The 21710-nt window shown below is 33.5% G+C and overlaps 1 protein-coding gene across 1 annotated transcript in view; it reads left to right on the forward strand.

Moving 5' to 3' along the window:
* Nucleotides 1-4079: 4079 nt before the first annotated feature.
* MMS22L (MMS22 like, DNA repair protein) overlaps nucleotides 4080-21710 on the forward strand; it is a 156726-nt gene continuing 139095 nt past the window's right edge. Inside the window, exons 1-4 of the mRNA XM_003769307.4 lie at nucleotides 4080-4296; nucleotides 4737-4906; nucleotides 6679-6804; nucleotides 8145-8194. Of these exons, the coding sequence (XP_003769355.1) occupies nucleotides 4752-4906; nucleotides 6679-6804; nucleotides 8145-8194 (331 nt within the window). The 5' untranslated portion in view covers nucleotides 4080-4296; nucleotides 4737-4751. The remainder of the gene's footprint in view (nucleotides 4297-4736; nucleotides 4907-6678; nucleotides 6805-8144; nucleotides 8195-21710) is intronic.

A 21710-nucleotide genomic window follows, 5' to 3' on the forward strand; every position in this document is an offset into this window, starting at 1 on the left:
GAAAAACTTGATTCTCAGTAGTTTAGTGATCCAAAGCAATGCTAATAGGTTTATTTTTTATTATTATTATTATAGCTTTTTATTGACAGAACATATGCATAGGTAATTTTTCAACATTGACCCTTGCAAACACTTCTGTTCCAACTTTTCCCATCCTTCTCTCCACCCCCTCCCCTAGATGGCAGGCAGTCTCATACATGTTAAACATGTTAAAGTATATCTTAAATACGATATATGTGTAAATATTTATATAGTTCTCTTGTTGCACAAGAAAAATCGGATTTAAAAAGTTAAAAATAACCTGGGAAGAAAAACAAAAATGCAAGCAGTTCACACTCATTTCCCAATGTTCTTTTGCTGGGTATAGCTGGTTCTGTTCATCATTGATCAATTGGAACTGAATCGGATCCTCTCATTGCCGAAGATAGCCACTTCCATCAGAATTGCTCCTCATATAGTATTGTTGTTAAAGCATATAATGATCTCCTGGTTCTGTTCATTTCACTTAGCATCAGTTCATGTAAGTCTCTCTAAGTCTCTCTGTATTCATCCTGCTGGTCATTTCTTACAGAACAATAATATTACATAACATTCATATACTATAATTTACTCAGCCATTCTCCAATTGATGGGCATCCATTCAATTTCCAATTTCTAGCTACTACAAAAAGGACTGCCACAAACATTTTTGCAGTCCCTTTCCCTTCTATAATATCTCTCTGGGATATAAGCCCAGTAGTAATACTGAGGGATCAAAGGGTATGCGCAGTTTGATAGCTTTTTGAGTATAGTTCCAAATTGCTCTCCAGAATGGTTGGATCCATTCACAGTTCCTCCAACAATGTATCAGTGTCCCCATTTTCCCACATCCCCTCCACCATTCTTCATTTTCTTTTCCTGTCATCTTAGCAATCTGACAGGTGTATAGTGGTATCTCAGAGTTGTCTTAATTTGCATTTCTCTGATCAATAATGATTTGGAACACCTTTTCATATGAATAGAAATAGTTTCAATTTCTTAATCCAAAAATTGTCTGTTCATATTCTTTGACCATTTATCAATTGGATAAAATCTTGATTTCTTATAAATTAGAGTCAATTCTGTACATATTTTGGAAATGAGGCCTTTATCAGAATCTTTAGCTGTAAAAGTTTTTACCAGTTTATTGCTTCCCTTCTAATATTGTTCACATTAATTTTATTTGTACAAGAGCTTTTTAACTTGATATAATCAAATTTTTCTCTTTTGTGATCAATAATGATCTCTAGTCCTTCTTTGGTGACAAATTCCTTCCTCCTCCAATGTCTGAGAGGTAAACTATCATATGTTCTTCTAATTTATTTATAATCTCATTCTTTATGCCTAAATCATGAACCTATTTTGATCTTATCTTGGTGTACAGTGTTAAGTGTGGATCCATGGCTAGTTTTTGCCATACTAATTTCCAATTTTCCCAGAAGTTTTTGTCAAATAGTGAATTCTTATCCCAAAATTTGGAGTCTTTGGGTTTGTCAAACACTAAATTGCCATAGTTATTGACTATTTTGTCCTATAAGCCTAACCTATTCCACTGATCAACTAGTCTGTTTCTTAGCCAATACCAAATGATTTTGGTGACTGCTGCTTTATAATATAGTTTTAGATCAGGTACAGTTAGGCCCCATTCATTTGATTTTTTTTTTTCCCATTAGTTCCCTTAAATTCTAGACCTTTTGTTCTTTCATATGAATTTTGTTATTATTTTTTCTAGGTCATTAAAATAGTTTTTTGGGAGTCTGATTGGTATAGCACTAAATAAATAGATTAGTTTAGGTAGTATTGTCATCTTTATTATATTTGCTCAGCTTATGCAAGAGCACTTAATATTTTTCCAATTGTTTAGATCTGACTTTATCTGTGTGGAAAGTGTTTTGTAGTTTTGCTCATATAATTCCTTTGGCAGATAGATGCCCAAATATTTTATACTACTGACAATTATTTTAAATTGAATTTCTCTTTGTATCTCTTGCTGCTGGATTTTGTTAGTGATGTATAAAAATGCTGAGGATTTATGTGGATTTATCTTGTATCCTGCAACTTTGCTAAAGTTGTGGATTATTTCTAATAACTTTTGAGTAGACTCTCTGAGGTTCTCTAAGTATACTATCATATCATCTGCAAAAAGGGATAATTTAATTTCCTTATTACATACTCTAATTCCTTTAATCTTTTTTTCATCTCTTATTGCTGAAGCTAGCATTTCTAATACAATATTGAATAGTAATGGTGATCATGGGCAACCTTGTTTCAATCCTGATTTTTATTGGGAATGGTTCTAGTTTATCACCATTACATATGATACTTACTAATAGTTTTAAATAGATGCTACTGACTATTGTAAGGAAAATCCATTATTCCTATACTCTCTAGTGTTTTTAATAAGAATGGGTGTTGAATTTTATCAAATGTTTTTTCTGCATCATCTCAATAGATGATTATCCTAATAGGTTTTAGACAGAAAATGTCTTCTGTATCCAGAAAAAGAACTATGGAGATTGAATACAAATCAATAACTACTATGTTCACTTCTTTTTTTCTGTTTGTTTGTTTTTTTTCCTCTGCATTGTTTTTTTCCTTTTGTTCTGATTTCTCTCCTCCAACATGATCCCAACATGATCTGGAAGCTTTAAGACAAGAACAAGAAGATTAAAAAGGCCATTGTCAAGTTATATAAGTGATGAAAGAAGTACTAATGTGAGTGAAATGGGTTCCTGGAAGCACAATGAATATGAAAACAGTTTTTAAAATCAGCTAAACAGCCCTTTTTACAGTGGCAAGGAACTGGAAACAGAGTGGATGCCCATCAATTGGGAAATAAGTTATGGTATATGAGTGAGAATATTATTATTCTGTAAGAGACAATCAGCAGGATCATCTCAAAAAGGCCTGGAGAGACTTACATGAACTGATGCTAAGTGAAAAGAGTAGAACCAAAAGAACGTTATACACAGTAACATCAAAATTATGTGATGATCAACAATAATGGATTTGGCTCTTTTCAACAATAATCATCCTAGAGAGGATTGTCTTATAAAAATTGTCTTATTTTCTGTCTTAGGTTCCTTGTTTTCCTTTAAAATTCTGCTCAAATCCCATTTTATACAGGAAGCCTTTGCCACCTTCAATCTCCTCCTCTCCCAGCCGCAAGTGTTTTTTCTTCTGAGGTAAGAAAAATCCATCTGCGCTCCACAAATTAAGTATATGTGTACTTATAGCTGCATGTTTGTCTCTAATTGAAGGGAAAGGGTTGTGTTCTCACCTTTCTCTGTTATCCTTTGCTACTAGTACATTGCCTACCTCATAATAAGCGCTTAATAGCGGATTTTTGAAATGACCTTCAGAAGAAAATCATGGGTTCAACTCCCAGATGTCTAGGTGATTTCGAACAAGTCACTTCCTCTCTTTGGGCCTCAGTTTCTCCATTTGTAAAGGCCGAGTTTGAATGAGATTTTCCAGATCCCTTCACTTGGGCTTCTAGGTAGGGCAGTGGTTAGAGTGCTACACCAGCGCCAGGAAGATTTTTTTCTAAGTTCAAATCCCACCTTAGAATCTTACTACTGATATGTTACTGGGTAAGATACTTGCCTCATTTTCCTTCCCTGTAAAATGAGCTGGAGGAGGAAATGGCAAACCAGTAGGGTATTTCTGCCAAGAAAACCCCAAATGGGCTCACGAAAAATCCTACATGACTGAAAAGACTGGATATTGAACAAGGTCCCTTCCAGATCTAAACTTATGGTCCTAAATTCCAACAATAAAATTGTAGCCCAAGGGAAAAAAAGCGCTTAAATTTAAGCCGGGAAAAACAGAGGTATGGAGGGGATAGGGTTTAAACTAATCTTAGGTTCAGTCACAGGAGTCTTATCAGGTAGCCGCATAAAAAGTGATGGTAGTATTTCTAATTTGCGCATGCGTAACTCATTCAATTTCCAGTCGCAGCTCCTCCCCCAGTCCATTAATTGTCGTCACTCTTATTCAATGAGAAGGTCGGAAAGGAGTTCCCGGGAGACTTGCTCTCGCGAGATCTTCCGGTCTTCCCTGCTGCCTACTTGGGACGCCCGGAGTTTGCGAGCAAGGAGGAGCCTAACCTTGGGGCGGGGCAGGCAGGCTGTCCAGCTAAGCCCCGCCTCCTCCTGGGCGCGCGAGCTCCTGGTGGCGGGAATTTCGCTTGTTCCGGCCTGGGCGCAAAGCTGTGGTATTTGGGTGACCCCCACAACGAGATTGAGCGGAGCGGCCGGCGTAGTGCTGGGTGGCCAGGTACTGGCTCCCCGGTCCCCTCCTTATTCCAGCGGAAGCCTCCCTTCCCCTCCACGGCCCACCCCCTCTGCACTGTGCTGGATAGGCGCCCCTGAGAAACTGAGGTGGGGGGGGAGGGGTGCCCAGCCCGTAAATGAGCCAAGGCCGAACTTACCCGCCCCCTCTTTTCCCCCCTCCCCCTTTCTGCTGTTGTCCTCCCCGCCTGTTTTGCAAGGCCAGAAATAGTGCAAGGGATAGAAGAAGGGTGTCTGCTGCAACCCTCCTAAGCACATTTTACTGAGAAGAAAACTGGTTGCTCTGTAGTTTGACTTTGTCACCCTCCTAGCCAGTTTGGAAAGGCTCTTTGGAGGAAACAATGCTTGCTATCCCTTTTCATTCCCCCAGTTAGCACCAGCCTGCTCGAGCCCTTTAAAACCATAGCTACCCAAAACTTTTTTCAGAGAATCGTCTAAGCAATGGATGGCCCCCAGGAGGTGGTTTCATTCCTTACTGAAAGTTTGGAGCTGGAGCTAGAGACGGAATGGTGTAGACCCCCTTGCTTTTCTTGCGCCTCTGATGGAAGGAAAAGTTTTTCTCCGGATTCCCACCTAGCAAGTGGATCTTTGAAGAGGTAAGAACTGTGTTCATTAATGGCGTGGTAGTGAACGATTAATTGATAGAGTTGATGGGAATATGATATTATTTCGTGTCCAGATTTTGGTCTTACTCTTGTCATACTTAAGAAACATACTTGGCGTCATAACACTTGAATTCTGAGTTTTTGGCTTCATAGTGAGAGCATCCCCTAAGACGGTTCAGGAGAATAAATAGCTGACATTAGGCGTTCTTTTCTGAATGATCTCTATTATGTAGTAGGTTTGAGTCTCTTATTTATATATAAAAATATTACATATATTAAAATGGAACTTCCTTTGAAGATTACTTTGACTTAGATTTTTTTTTCTCACTTTTTTCATTCACATATATGTAGCATTACATACATATATATTATATACACACATTTGTATATACACATAGAATCACACATAATTTCTGTATATATGATATGATATATTTTTTTTCTATATGTATTCACATTCACTTTCTGGCTCTATATAAATGTGTGTATATACAATTTCAGGCTATATGCATGTGTGTGCTCATCCATGTCTATATATATATATATATATATCGGGAGAGAGGTAGTAAATAAATGAATTTTTTATGCACATGAAATTTATACATTTGCATGAATTTTGAATTTTAAGGTAATACTTTCACAAAGCTATTTTCGTTGCCCACCATTTTGGATCTCTTTTGAAATTGCTTTTAGTTTGCTGATTAATTTAGAAATTTAATTTGTTATTTTATGGTTAAACTTTTGCTACCTTTTTCTTTTATTTTTATCCATTAGAAAGCATTTATTTTCTCTCCTTCCCACTAGTTTCTCCCCTTTTGAAAAACAAAATCCTTGTAAAAACATGCATTGCCAAGCAAAACAAATTCCCAATTTGGTCATGTCCAAAAATATACTTCTCATACTTCATCTTGAGTCAGTCACCTTTCTCAGCAGGCCTGTGGTATTGTTAATCACAGTATTCATTGATCAAAGTTCTTAAAGATTTAAGATTTGTTTGTCTTGTTAGTATAGTCCTATAAATTGTTCTCCTGATTTTGGTTCACTTCACTCCTCATTACTCTGAACCCATCTCTATCATTTCCTGTAGTACTATTATATTCATATAGCATAATTTACTCAGCCATTCTCCAAATAATAGGTAATCTCTAAATTTCCAATTCATTGCTACTATATATATTTTTGTGTTTTTAACCTTTTTACTCTCTCTTTGATCTCTTTGGAGTATAGGCCTATTAGTGGTATCACTGCATCAAAGTTTATGCACTAGTATTTATTAAGTGCCCACTATGTTCCAGCAACTGTGCTAACCTTGGGAATATAAGGAAAGCAAAAAAAAAAAAAAAAAGTGACCCTTATCTTAAATAATTCACTGTGTAATAGTCTAGACAATATGCAAAAAGCTTTGTACTAATGATACACACACACACATATACATGTGTGTGTATATATATGATAAGTTAAGGTTAATCTCAGAGGGAAGACACTAAGATTAAGAAAAACTGGGAAAGACTTCTTAGAGAATGTAAGATTTTTAAATGAGACTTGAAGGAAGTCAGAAGACACAGAAGGGGGGAGGGAGAGCATTCCATGCATGGAAGATAAATTGCAAAAGCGAAGTCAAAAGATAGCATGCTCTGTATTAGGAACAGAAAAGATGATGATATTGAGTAGACTAATATACTATACAGAATGTAGCACAGTAATTTCTTTGAAGTATATACCACAAGCCTATGTATGACTGAATCCAAATGTTTCAATTTCAGATTGATATTTAGCTTGGACCCTTTACCAACCAACTTTGAAGAGGATATAGTGGAACTCTTTGGATTCCAGTGGGTGACTGAAATTGCATTAGTGAATTCTCCTAAAGAACTCTTTTCCTTATGCAGGTATATTTGTTTGTTTTTTTGAGAAGTGAAGGGAATAGCATCAGTGAGCAATAATGATAAAAAAGTGTGAGGGGAATTATGTACTGTTCTTGGAGATAATGTTAGTTTAATTGAGGTGGGGGTATTGTGTTAGGCTTTGGTGTCTTAAGTTAGTATTGCCTTAAGTGAAGGCCTACATAATAGAGAAAATGCTGAATCCATTCAGATCCTGCCTTCCATTCTTAATTGCTGTGGTCAAGTCACATAAATTCTCTGTGTTCACTTCTTCATCTACAAAGTGGACATAATATCTGTAGAGCTTATTTCAGAGGGTTATTGTTGTGGATCTCAAGGGAATTAATATATGGAGAGTATTTAGTATATTTATAATGATAACTATATATGTAATAAACTATTATCTTCTGCTCAAAAAATACTGCTGTCCTATTTGGTACAGACCTTACTATGGTAAGATGTAGAAATTCTTTCTAGGAATACAAATCACTTGTAACTTCTGGTCTGAGAGAATTGGCTAATGTACTGAGAAGTTAGGTGACTGCATCCATGGTGACATAACTATCATATAGGAGAGCTAAGACTAGACTGTTTCTTTTTATCCACTATATTCAGTACCTTTATTATAATTGGTTTTTTTCCCTCACCATTGGTATGTAAAAGTTTTATAAGAGTATTTAGTATATTTATAATGATAACTATATTTATGTGTAATAAACTATTATCTTCTGCTCAAAAAATACTACTGTCCTATTTGGTACAGACCTTACTATGGTAAGATGTAGAAATTCTTTCTAGGAATGCAAATCAACTGTAACTTCTGGTCTGAGAGAATTGGCTAATGTACTGAGAAGTTAGGTGACTGCATCCATGGTGACATAACTATCATATAGGAGAGCTAAGACTGGACTGTTTATTTTTATCCACTATATTCAGTACATTTATTATAATTGGGTTTTTTTTTCCCTCACCATTGGTATGTAAAAGTTTTATAGGTACATTAAAGACAAACATAATCTCATATTGTTAATGGGAAATGTTACATTGTCTTGTAGACAATTTTTTATAGAATTTCTGGAAAGGGCCAGAATGCAATTTGAAAGAGACAGAATTCTGTATTTTAAAGGAAAACTTCATTACTTGAAATGATCCTTTAAGGATCATACACTCATTATGTTCCCTAAATATTTAATAGACACTGTGAATTTAAAATGTTCTAAAAAGAAAAATGTGATAGAAATGTAAGAGGAGCTGTATAATTTATACTAATATATTTGGAGTTTTGCATGATAGCTTTTCTATCATATAAACTATCTGAAGTGGCTTTTTCCGTTTACTTAAAACAGGCAACAAATTTACAAATTGGAAACACTATTACAGACTACCTGTGATTTGGGTAAGTTTAAAATGTGTTTTAAATATAGCAAAAATCATTACTACTCAATAATATGAGATTTCTAGAATTTTTTTTTCAAATTAGGGTTTTGTTATTATAGAGTAATGGAATTCCCACTCTCAGTTTGGAGAACTACAAGATGAAAAATAACTGATATTTAGTTTCTTTGTTATGAAAAAACAAATGAAAAAAGTTTTTGTTTTTTTTTTGTTTTGTTTTTTAAACTCAGAGGAAGGAAGAAAGGAAGGAAAGGAAGGTTGGAGAGAGACCTTTCTTAAGTACCTACTATAGGCCAGGCACTGTGCTAAGTACTTTTTTGTTTGTTTGTTTGTTTTTATATGTAACTGAGAAAATTTTTTTTCTTTTTTCTTTTTTTTAAATAGCTTTTTATTTACAAGTTATATGCATGGGTAATTTTACAGCATTGACAATTGCCAAATTGTTCCACTTTTCCCCTCCTTCCCCCTATCCCCTCCCCTAGATGGCAGGATGAGCAATACATGTTAAATATATTAAAGTATACATTAAATACACAATAAGTATACATGACCAAACCATTATTTTTCTGTACAAAAAGAATCGGACTCTGAAATAGTGTACAATTAGCCTGTGAAGGAAGTCAAAAATGCAGGCAGGCAAAAATGTAGGGATTGGGAATTCAATGTAATGGTTCTTAGTCATCTCCCAAAGTTCTTTCGCTGCGTGTAATTGGTTCAGTTCATTACTGCTCCATTGGAACTGATTTGGTTCATCTCATTGCTGGAGATGGCCATGTCCATCAGAATTGATCATCATATAATATTGTTATTGAAGTATATGATGATCTCCTGGCCCTGCTCATTTCATTCAGCATCAGTTCATGTAAGTCTCTCCAGGCCTTTCTGAAATCATCCTGTTGGTCATTTCTTACCGAACAGTAATATTCCATAATATTATGCCATCTTTTGCACCCCTTATATATGTCTTCCCAACACACTAGGAGTCTGCCTTTAGGTTTCTTCACACTACACAGATATTGATTGTCATGGAAGCTATCTGTGAGAATAAAGACTTTAGATTATATTCCTGACTATCCTTATGGTGACTATCCTTCTGAGACCAAGGCCTGTCCGGAGATCCTCCAGAGTGCCAAAATGTAATGTCCAGGCTAGCTGGAAGAATATTCAGAATAAAAAGAAGGAATTCTTATTTCATAGAAAGGCTTGGGGGCCTGATTGCAAAGACACCTAATTTGGAAATGACTTGCACATCAGTAACCAGTCATTGACTAATTGAAGACACAATGCATGATATGTAGACTTTATACTCTAAAAGCTTTTGATTTATTGTTATTTTTTTCTGAACTATATTTTCCAATATGTTTCATTATCTTTTCTGTGCCCAACTTTTCCATTGAAGCCACTAAAACATAACTTATTTTGATTTAATGTAGAGGGTTTTGAGCTCTTCAGAGATCTTTTTTCTACCTTCTTGTATTTTAGAGTACATGTAATATCTACATTACAATTATTTTTTGTGATGTTACTTTTGCAAATACTTTTCATGGGCATTGCCTTGTGTGGTAATTGTCCCATGAAATGATATTTCTTGTTATCTTTAGGCATAGAATCACTCCAACTCCAAAATTCTTTATCTGCTGTTTCTGAGGAAACTGATCATCCTTCCATTTAGTAGCTATTTGCTTTTTCCTGTCTAATTTATTGTAAGAATGTTAAGATTAAGATGGTTTTGTTCCTTCCCCCAATTTAGTTGTATGTCCACTCTGGTTATTGGACAAAGATCTCACTTGGATATTTATCAGTTAAGTGAATTTTTAGAGGAAGTTAAAAAAAAAACCAAATGTGATCCTCAGCCTCCACTTACACTTTTTTTAACCATTCTGCTTCTGCCTCTGCAGAAATAGAAAAGTGCTACAAAAGACTGAAGGACTTTCTGTATTTTTTTTTTTTAATTTCATAAGTTTCCTTGCCCAAAGAATTTATTGCCAAGTGATTATGTCTTGGAGATGAGCAGCCTCTCTATACTTAGTTTGGCTCATCTTTGGAGAGCAGATAATCTGTATTTGAAGTCTTTACAGAATGGCAGCACCTTTACTAGCATCAGCTGCATGTTACTCTGAAGCTTTGAATACCATTTTTGAAGAGTGTTCAGAGTTTACAAAACTTTCTGCCTATATTATCTCATTTGCTCCTCAAGGGATATTAGAAAGAGTATTATTTTCCTCATTTTATATATTAGGAAACAAACCTAAAGGCATAAAATATTATAGCTAGTTACTCTTCTAACACTGATTCTGTGAGTATAGTTTTATAAGTGACTAAAGTTTTTTGTATCTTTTTTAATTGGGTAATTTTCATTTGTGCAAAATTTACTATATTGTCAAAGTTTCTTCATTTTGGGACTGAAATTAATACACAAAAATTCTTATTTGTGTATTTTTTAATGTACTATTTATGCAGTTTCATTGACTAATGAATCAATACAGTTTGGAATTTTGAGGGCCTTTCCCCCATCATTAATGTTATGACAGAGATACTGTTTTTCAGTATCTAATCAGTGTTTATGTAACCAAGTAAGTTTTATTTATATAGACATCATTATTTATAGAGTTAATTTATCCTTCTTTTACAATCAATGAAATGAGAATTCTGCAAAACAGTTTTTTTGAATTAAGCAGTAAGACATTATAGGCAGCCCATTTCTGAGTGATTACTGTAGTCTTGGGCAGGTTATTGGACTTGGGTTCAGATTTATAGTCATAGATTCTCAGAATTGGAAGGGGCCTGATCAGTATCCCAAACAAAAACCTTCTGTAGTACATCTTTGACTTTAATGTTCTGTAAAGTTAAATAAAACCTTAGAAATGCTTTGTTGTATGTTATATAGGTTATTTGTATAGTGATATCATGATATAGACAGTCTTGCCACACTTAATATATATATATATATATATTTTTTTTTTTTTAATATTTTTAACATTCTAATTTACAGTTTTGAGTTCCAAATTCTTTCCCTGCCTTTCCTGAGATGTTAAACAATCAGGTATAGGTTGTATATGTGCAATTATATAAACATTTCCACATTAGTCATTTTGTACAAGAAGACTTAAATTTTAAAAATGAAAGAAAGTGAAATATAGCATGCTTCAATCTGTATTTAATCAATATCAGTTCTTTCTCTGGAGGCAGATAATACGCTTCATTATTATTCCTTTGGGATTGTTTTAGTTTATTGTATTGGAGAGAATAGCCAAATCATTCATGGCTTCTATCAAACAATATTGCTGTGACATAACATTCTCTTGGTTCTATTCATTTCACTATGAATTATTTCATGTGAGTCTTGAGATTTTTCTGGAGTCATCCTGCAATAATATTCCATTCAAGACAAATACCACAGCTTTCTTAGCCATTACACAGTTGATGGGCATTCCTATAATTTCCAACTCTTAGGTACCACAAAAAGAACTGCTGTATTTGTACATTTTATACAAATTTGTATAGTTTTGTACAAATAAATTGCTTTCCCTTTTGGGGATGTCTTTGGGATATAGACCTAATAGTTCTATGTTGCTGGATCAAATGGTATGTACAATTTTATAGCCCTTTGGAAATAGTTCCAAATTGGTCTCCAGAAAGGTTGGTCAATTCACAACTCTCCCCAAAGCATTAATATCCCAGTTTGACCACATGCTTGCCAACATCCAACATTTTCTTTTTGTGTCATATTAGCCACTCTCATGGTTATGAGGTGGTACATCAGAGTTGTTTTAATTTCCATTTCTCTGAGCAATGATGATTTAGAGTATTTTTTTCATATGACTAGAGAAAGCTTTGATTTATTTGAAAACTTCTTGTTCATATCATTTGAGGAATGACTTGTTTTTTTTTAAGTTTGATTCATTTCTCTATATATTTGAGAAATGAACCAACCCTTCAACAGAGATAACTATTGCAAAAAACAAAACAAAACAAAACAAAACCTTTCCCTGGTTTTCTGCATTCCTTAAAAGTATTGTTCCATTGATTTTGTTTGTTCAAAAACTTTTTAATTTTATATAATCACAATTATATTTTTGCATTTTGTAATACTTTCTATGTCTTGTTCCATATTCATAAATCAGACAGACTCTTCCATGTTCTTTTACTTTGGTTATGATATCACCCTTTATGTGTAAATCATGTGCTCATTTTGACATTGACTGGGACATAGAGTCTGAAATATTAGTCTGTACCCAGTTTCTGTCATGCTGTTTTCTAGTTTTCTTAGTTTTTGTCAAACATTAAGTTTTTGTTTCAAAAGTTTGCATCTTTGGGTTTATTATATATCAGATTGCTGTGATCATTTACTACATAATTTGTATCTAATCTATTCCATTGATCCACCACTCCATTTCTTAGCCTATATCAGACTTTTTTGATAATTAGCAATTTATGATATAGATTGAGATCTGGTATATAGCTAGACTACCATCTTTTGCATTTTTTTAATTGATTTCCTTTTGTCAAAATATTTTAGAGATACCATGTTTTCTAGAGTTAAGGCCTAACAAGCAGGCTGTGCTCTGAGCTTGGCCTAACAATAATCCTTTGCATTCTAGATGATATTACCTTCTGGTAAAGTATATTTCTTGGGCCAGTGTGAGATGTTTATTGAAGAATTTAGCTCTCCCTAGTTTCTTTGAACCTCAAAGCTCTGAAAAGATAATCAGTGCTTTTTTCATTATACTATGCTGTCTATGTTGTGATCTTTTCCTAAACCAAATATAGCTGAGTGGGACCTTTATTAACTAAGACTCACCTGTGATACAATAAAATTCATGATTGTATCCTCGTTTCTCATATATTTTTCTTTTATTCTCTTCAGCCAATCATTGCAATAAGATATTTTTCAACTTTATGGTTTGGAGTTAGATTTAAAAATGTAGGATGTTCCTTTCTCTATTATAAGGAATTTAAAAATATATGTATTTTTGCATTTACAGATATGTACCTATACATATAAAAATTTACTTAAGGATTTGAAATAATTTAAAAAAATTAAAATAGGTGAATGCGAATCATAGGTTCACAAATTTAGAAATTTTCCCCTTCTGCTCTCCTCCAAGAAGTCTACAGTTAAATTTGAAATAATTAAAAAAATTAAAATAGGTGAATGAGAATCATAGGTTCACAAATTTAGAAATTTTCCCTTTCTGCTCTCCTCCAAGAAGTCTACAGTTAAATGTGGAAATATACACATACTTACTTTGCCATCTCCCCAAATCTTCTCATATATAGTTTTATAAAAGGAAGCACCCACTCTAAAGCAGAGGTGGGGAGCTTTTTTATTTTTTTCTGCCAAGGGCTATTTGGATATTTATAATAACATTCACAGACCATATAAAAGTTTCAACTTATAGAGTTCAAGCAGTGGGGATGTTAATTGTACCTAGCTTTCAGATTATCCTTGCCTGCAGTTGCCTTAGCAAATTATTTCACTGACATTATATGGCCTGTTTAGGCCCGATGTTCTCCACCCTTGCTCAAAAGAGATGAACTGTTATTTTTTTTCTGGCACTTAATTCTAGGACTTTATTGCTTAGTTCTTTGTGTAGGAATGGTCGGTGACATAATAAACAATGTCTTCAACTAACATAGAAATCTTCTTCAAAAGGCAGTGAAATATTCGTACTCTAAAAGATGAGAGGATAATGTTATGTCTTAACACAGTGAAGGCAGTTCTTGGGGAGAAAACTTTTAATAGTTTAATGTGAGTACTCTATCAGTGCACATTACAAGCCAGGCATGCTGTCTCCCACTGCGTGAGTCTTGTCATATTTGCCTTTAAATCCTTCACTAATCTAGAAGTACTCTATTTAGAGCTAAGAAAATATTATCCAATACTTTGCTTTCTGATGACCTAACTTAATTTAGAGAATATTGAAGAATAAATCATTAAAACATCTCAAATATACTTCTCAGTTGAACTTTTGGGAAGTTCTGTGTTGCTGCTTCTTTCTAATTGAGTTGTCTAATATATGCCTTTGTTTGCTTTTTGTTTTTGTTTTTTTGCAGACTACACAGGGATAATAATATTTTATAATATATATAGCATTAACTGTTTGCCGTGGACTATGCATATGGTACAATTACAATTGTTATCTCATTTGATAACTTGGGAGGCAAATGCTATTATCCTCATTTTACAGATGAGCAAACTGAGACAAAGATGAAATAATTTACAAAGGATCACAGAGCTAGTGATTTGAATCCAACACTGAATTTGAACTCAGGTCTTCCTGACTGTGGGCCAGTGCACTATACACTGTGCCACCCAGCTGCCCACAAAACATTGTACTCAATGTGCAAGAGGCAAAATTGACATTCTTTTTGTAAAAATTTAGGAACCTCACTTATCTTATGAGGATAGAAGGAGGGAGGTCCAACTTCTTCGAAGTGGGCCAGTGAGGTGGCTGTGAGTATTGCCAAAAGTTTTCTCAGTGGAATTTAGCTCAACCATTGGATAAGTACCCAGGTGAAATCCTTGCTTTTTGAATAAATTGGATTCAGTTTAATAAAAATTTAAGTATATCTTATTGTTCAAGACATTTTGTTAGAGGCAGGGGAGGATTAGTTGGAAAAAATGATAAAATTTCTCTCCAAAAGATTTTTATATTCTAAAAAGGGGAGGATAGGAGAGAAAAGAAGTGGCAGAGTAGACACTATACTCATTTCCAAAGTTTATTACTTACCTAACCATGTGTTATCCTCTCTAAGCCTCAGTTTCTTCACCTATAAAATAGGGATAGTGTTTGGTGTGAGGGGTGGGATAGTATTTGATGTGAGGGTGTGAGTGTATGTAAAAATTGTGAAACATGGGAATTATTTGGTTTTCTCTTTATGCTTTATAGAATTCATTTGAAAATCCATCTGGATTTTTTTTTCCTTTGGGAGTTTATTTATGGCTTGTTCTGTATACTTTTGTGATCGAATACTACTTTTATTTTATTAATCTGAGTATTTTTATATTTGTAAGTTCATTTCATTTGTTGATATATATTTGTATTATATAGTTGGTGATTTTCAAGTTTCCTACTTTATTTTGGTTCTGCTATTTTGTTGATTTTTAAAAATTATTTTAATTGCATACTAAGTTCTTCTCTTACTCAAACAGCAAGAATTTAAGTGTCTTTACTGTGTCAGTGTAATAGGTACTGAGAATGCATAGACAAATATGAAATAGTTACTGACTTCAAAACCTTATACTCTCTTCTATTAATACTGACCTTATACTCTCTTCTATTAATATGTGCAGGAAGAGAAACTTTTCTTAAGCATATCTGTATCCCATTGGTTTTGGTGTGTTTTTTTATTGTTGACATTTTTCCATCATTAATTCTTTGATCACTCATTATTTGGGATAACATTTCATTTTCATTTAAATCTTTTTGTTTCCCTTATTGATTTCCATCTTTATTTTGTTTCTGCTGTATAAAGGATATTCTTACTATTTCTGCTTTAAAGTTTACTTATGAGTACCTTATCATTTCATAAAGTATGTTGAGGGCTGAAAAACGTACTCTTCAATTATTTCCAACAATCTATGCTAACAAGTTTTTCAACTTTCTCTTTAGATTAATAATTGTTTTTTTTCCTTTTAAAGTTTTTTTGGTTAGATCAAACCAACAGTCAATATGCATTTATTAAATGCTTACTATGTGTCAAGGGAATATGATAAACTCTGGGGATACAGAGAAAGGCCGAAACACAGTTTCTATTTTCAAGGAGGTAGCATTCTAATAGGGAAGAAATCATTCAAGTAACTGTGTACACACAAGATACATATTATGTCATTGAAAGATACAAGGAGACAGTAAGATGAAGCCTTTTGTGGGAGCTGAGTTCTGAAGGAAGCCAAAGAAGCTAGTAATAAAGAGGATTTCCAGAAAGGTGGAAATGAAAGTCCATTTTGAGGAAGCAGAAAATCATATCCAAGAATGGCAAGAGGCCACTATTGCTAGATTTTAAAGGATGTGGAAAGGGGCAAAGTGTGCAGACACAAGAAGGGGCCAGGTTGTGAAGGCCTTGAAAAGCCAAACAGAGGATTTTATGTATGATCCTGGAGGAAGGTAATAAGAAGCCATGGAGGTTTATTAAGTGGAAGAGTAATATGGTCAGACAGGTACTTTAGGGTTTTCACTTTTACAGCTTTGCGAAGTATGAATTGGAGAGCTTTAAGGCAGATCCCCCAGGAAGCTATTTCATTTAGTTTTTCCTTTGTGATACTTTGCTATTTTAGTCATATACATTTAATGTTATTTTTTTTTTTTTATCCCTGTGAATAATATAGTCTTCTTGGTCTTTCTCTCTTATTTTAATTTCATTTTTAAAAATCATTTTAAGTAAAATGTTTTATCAATGTCGTTTTTGCTCTCCCTTCATTGGATTTACTCCTCCATAGGAACCTTCCATATAGGTCCCTATGGACCTTACAAGCTCCATAGAACCTTCTCTTGGAATAAAGAAGTGCAATTAAGTAAAAGAAATAAGTACATTGATTATATCTGACAATGTATTGTGCTTCATCTTACATTTTCATTCCTTTTTTAAAAATTTTTTTTAATTTTTAATTTTTTAAAATTTTTAAAATTTTACTTTTTTTTTTTTTTTTTACTGATAGGAAATAGGTTTCAATCTCTTGTTTTTCTTGACAGCATGTATGAGTTTGATATACATACAAATACATGTCTTCACAAATATGTCTGTTTATATATGTATGATTTTTTTTTTCACCATGATCTTGTCTTGGAATCATTATCACAACCTTTGTTTTAAGGTGTTTAGCTGAAATGTAATAAATTCTACTCTAGTTTGTCCTTTTAGTTGTATATGAATTCTTATACTTAAAATGTATTTCTTGAATGCAGCACTTAGTTGGCTTTCATTTTCTAATCTATTCTGACCCTTTTCTGTTTTATGGATGAGTTCAGCTCCTTGACATTTAAAACTAGAGTTGTTAAATTTTTTTCCTTCTCCATTCAATCTTGTCATATTACCTCATTTTTTAAATAGTCAGCTCTAATTATCTTTAGTTTGCTTGAAAAGTTACAATTCTGGTATCTTTCTTCTAACTTTCTTCTTTCTTCTGTCTTTCTTTGTCACAGTCAAATCAGTGCCTTTATCCTCTCTTCTGTCCCCTTTATCCCCCTCTTCTGTCCCCCCAATCATCCTTTAGGCAACTTTCTTGTTTGGTTTGGAGCAGTCCCCTCCCTATTCTGTCTTCAACTCACATATCCCTTTTCCCCTTCTCCAGTAGCCATTTGGAACTAAGAAGTGTGGTTAAGAAAACGATACCCTGTCCAATCCTGTAATGTATTCTTCTTTCTACTTCTGTATTTTCTCTTATTTTTCTACTATGCATCTCTGTTTCTACTCATTTCTTTATATATGAATGACTTTCACTTGAGACATCCTGATGTACACATACACTGAGTTTTCCCTTTCCCCTCCCTTTGTTAAGGTTAATTTTCCTTCAATGTCTATTGGAATCCTAGTGTCAACTCAACTTGAAACAAGGTGAAAACTCAAGGATGATATCAGAATCCTGGTGTTAATTCAATAGAATTGATACAGTGCGATGTTGGAATCCTAGTGTCAACTAGTGTCCAAGACTACATTCTATTTCTTAATTTTTTCAGGGACCCATAGAAAGTTAACTGGAAGCAAACTGGTAGTCTCAGAAGGAATTATTGAAAAATATTCTGATTTCTCCATGTAGTAAATACTTGAATTCTAGAAACAATTTGTTTTAGCAGATAGGTGAATTCTAGTCCTATCTCTGACACATCCTGAATGTTTGACCCTGGGTAAGTTACTTAAACTCTCATTGAATCTGGTAACTCTTTTAAGACTAAGATGCAGAAAAAAATGCAGCTCTTCATTGGTGGAGACAGTTTCTTCTTTTGAATATTCCAGTGAAATGAAAAGTCCTAACAACCCTCCAGTCTTTTCTCCCCCCTCTCCCCCCAATTTTTCTTGATTTTGCAGGATGAATTATCCTTATAATTAGTCCATTTTTCTTTGTTTTTCATCATATCATATTTTAATCTTTCATTTTTTGTTGATAAGTGAATCCAAGGTGCACTGTATGTGACATATATCTTTCTGGCTGTAGAAATTAGAATTAGAGGACCTTGATTCATAGCCACGCCCTGCCCCTTGCTAATTATGAAACCTTGAAAGGATTTATCCTAAATGCCCTATAATAAAGCTCTAATTCCATGATCATGATTTTTTTCCCCTGTGGTAAACGCTGGACCTTTATGGAGGCCTCACATATTGTTCTATTTTAGTTATTTTTTAGGTAGTTCTAATGTTTCTTGTTGACCTTGCATTTTTGAATAATATTTTATCCCTTTTTTGTATGATATCCACTGTTATATTGACTATTTTCCAGCTTCTCTTCAGAAATGTTGGTTTTTGTTGTTGTTTAGCTTTAAGTGATTCTTTCATGACATTTTCCCATCATTTACGGACTTCCTATGGTTTTTCCATTATTTTAGGGGGTTTTATAGGTGTAGTTATTGTAGTGTTACTTCATTCTTCTGAATATCTTTTTATTGGTTTTTAAAATTTTTTTCCTTGTAATTTTTTTACTCCAAAATATTTGTTTATTGTATTTAGAGCTTTTATTTACATTTTTTTTTAAAATTTCTCACTCATTTTTTTTGGTCTCTGCTGGCTTTCTTGGAGTTTTAGTGAGAATGTCTTATCGTTCCCCCTTTTTTCCTCTGTATGTTCTTTTTTATAATTCATTTAGTATACTTCTTGCTGTTTGTGGTGATAAGGACCAGTTGATTTTAGATATGACCATTTAATCAGATGTTTTATTAAAAATCTTTCATGGATCATAACATTGGAGGAGCTATAGTTGAGTTTTTCTGAGTATGGATGATGATGTCATTGAACTGAAGAATTATTTGAATATCTGCTTACTTCCATTGATCTATAACTAGGTGCCATAAGTTATATAATCATGAGTTCAAATAGTGAGAATGAGAATACATATGACCAGTTGTTAAAGCTTCAAGGTATTTATTATTCGAACTCATCCAGGCATACTTATACTTCACAGGATTATTGTGAGGGTCAAATGAGGTAATGTACATGAAGCACTTGGAACATTACGTAAATGTTAGTAATTATCATGTGTGTTAGTTTTAATACAAAGTGTGGAGTATGACTGGAATAGAGGAGAGATTCAGACAATATGCTTCAGTAGCATTGGAAGAATTGGAGAGCATTTTCAACTTTGACTCAGAAAGAGATGAGGGAGCACTGAAAGCTCTATAGAAAAAATTTCTCTGAATCAGTCCTTGAAGGAAAAGATTTCAACAAATAGAGATAAGAAAGAAATATTTTTAGGTATAGTTGACACATAGGAAATATCAGGACAACTTTGATGTTGATGTTTTTTCCCCACAGTAGTACTTTTCCAATTACATGTAAAGATAGTTTTTTCAACATTCATTTTTTGTAAGATTTTGAGTTCTAATTTTTTTCTTCTCTTCTTCACTTCTTCCCTCCCCAAAGACAGCAAACAATCTGACTCAGCTTATAAATGTACAATAAATTATAAAAATATGTTTTTAAAACATATTTTCATATTAGTCATGTCATCAAAGAAAAATCAGAACAAAAGAAGAAAAAATGTTTTCATGAGAAAGAAAAAGTAACCCCCTCCCCCAAGAGGTGAAAATAGTAAGCTTCAAATCACATTCAGTCTCCATAGTTCTCTTTCTGTATGTGGATGACATTTTCTATTCCAATTCTATTGGAATTGTCTTGGATCACTGCAATGCTAAGAAGAGCTAAGTCTATCATAGTTGATCATCACACAATCTTGCTGTTACTGTGTACAGTGTTCTCATTCTGTTCACTTCACTCATCATCAGTTCATGTAAGCTTTTCCAGGCTTTTATGAAATCAATCTGCTCATTAATTCTTTTTTTTAAATATTTTATCTTTCTAGTTACATATAAAACATTTTTAATATTTATTTTAAGAACTTTGAGTTCCAGATTCTCTCTCTTCTTCCTCCCCCACTCCATTGAGAAGGCACATGTGAAATTATGCAAAATATTTCTATAAAAGTCATGTTGCAAAAGAAAACATATTGCCTCCAAAAAATACCCTTGAGAAAAATAAAATTTAAAAAGGATATTTCAATCTGTGTTCAGATACAATCAGTTCTTTCTCTGGGGGTGGGTAGCATTTTTCTTTGTTAATCCTTAAGAATTATATCATTGTATTGCTGGGAATAGCAAAGTCATTTATAACTAATCATCCCATAGCGTTGCTATTACTTTGTACACGCTGCATTTCACTTTGCACAGGCTCATGGAAGACTTTCCAGGTTTTTCTGAGAAAATACTGCTTATCATTTCTTATAGAAAAATAATATTCTATTTGTATACCATATTCATATACCATAACTTATTCAGCCATTTCCCAAGTGATAGGCCTTCACTGAATTTTCAGTTTTTTGCTATCACAAAAAAGAGATGCTATAAAGATTTTGGCACATGTGAGTTCTTTTCTCTTTTTCATGATCTTTTGGAATACAGATCCAGGAGTGACACTGATGAATCAAAGAGTATGCACAGTTTTATAACCCTTTGGACATTGTTCCAGATTGCTCTCCACAATGACTAGATCAGTTCATAACTCCACTAGCAATGCAATAGTGTCCCAGTTTTTCCATATCCCTACCAATGTTTATTTATCATTATATTTTCCTGTCATCTCAGCTGATCTGATAGGTGTGAGGTGGTGCCACAAAGTTGTTTTAATTTGCATTTCTCTAATCAATAGTATTTTAGAGCATTTTTATATGAATATAGATGGCTTTAGTTTCTTCATCTGAAAATTGTCTGTTCATATCCTTTGACCATTTATCAATTGAAAAATGACTTCTATTATAAATTTGAATCGGTTTTCTATTATTTTAGAAATAAGGTCTTTCTCAGAAATACTGTCTGTAAAAATTGTTTCCCCTCTTTCTGTTTCCCTTCTAATGTTGGTTGCTTTGGTTTTGTGTGCAAACTTTTAAATTTAAAGTAGCCAAAATTATCCTTTTATATTTTATAATGTTCTATATATTTTTTGTTAGATCATAAATTCTTCCCTTTTCCATAGATCTGACAGGTAGACGTTCTCTTCCTCTAATAATCTTTATGTCTAAATCATGAACTCATTTCAACCTTATCTTGGTATAGAGTATTAGATATTGCTTAGTACCTAGTTTCTGCCATATTATTTTCCAGTTTTCCCAGTAATTTTTGTCAAATATGAGTTCTTATCCCAGAAAATGCAGTCTTTGAGTTTATCAAACATTAGATTATTATAGTCCTTGACTACATTGTATCTTGTATACCTAATATATTCTACTGATCCACCACTCTTATTTCTTAGTATCAAAAGGTTTTGATGACTACCACTTTATAGTAATACAGTGTTAGATCTGGTATGGCTAG

The sequence above is a fragment of the Sarcophilus harrisii genome, chromosome 4 (genome assembly GCF_902635505.1).
Source record: "Sarcophilus harrisii chromosome 4, mSarHar1.11, whole genome shotgun sequence".
Taxonomy (NCBI): Eukaryota; Metazoa; Chordata; class Mammalia; order Dasyuromorphia; family Dasyuridae; genus Sarcophilus; species Sarcophilus harrisii.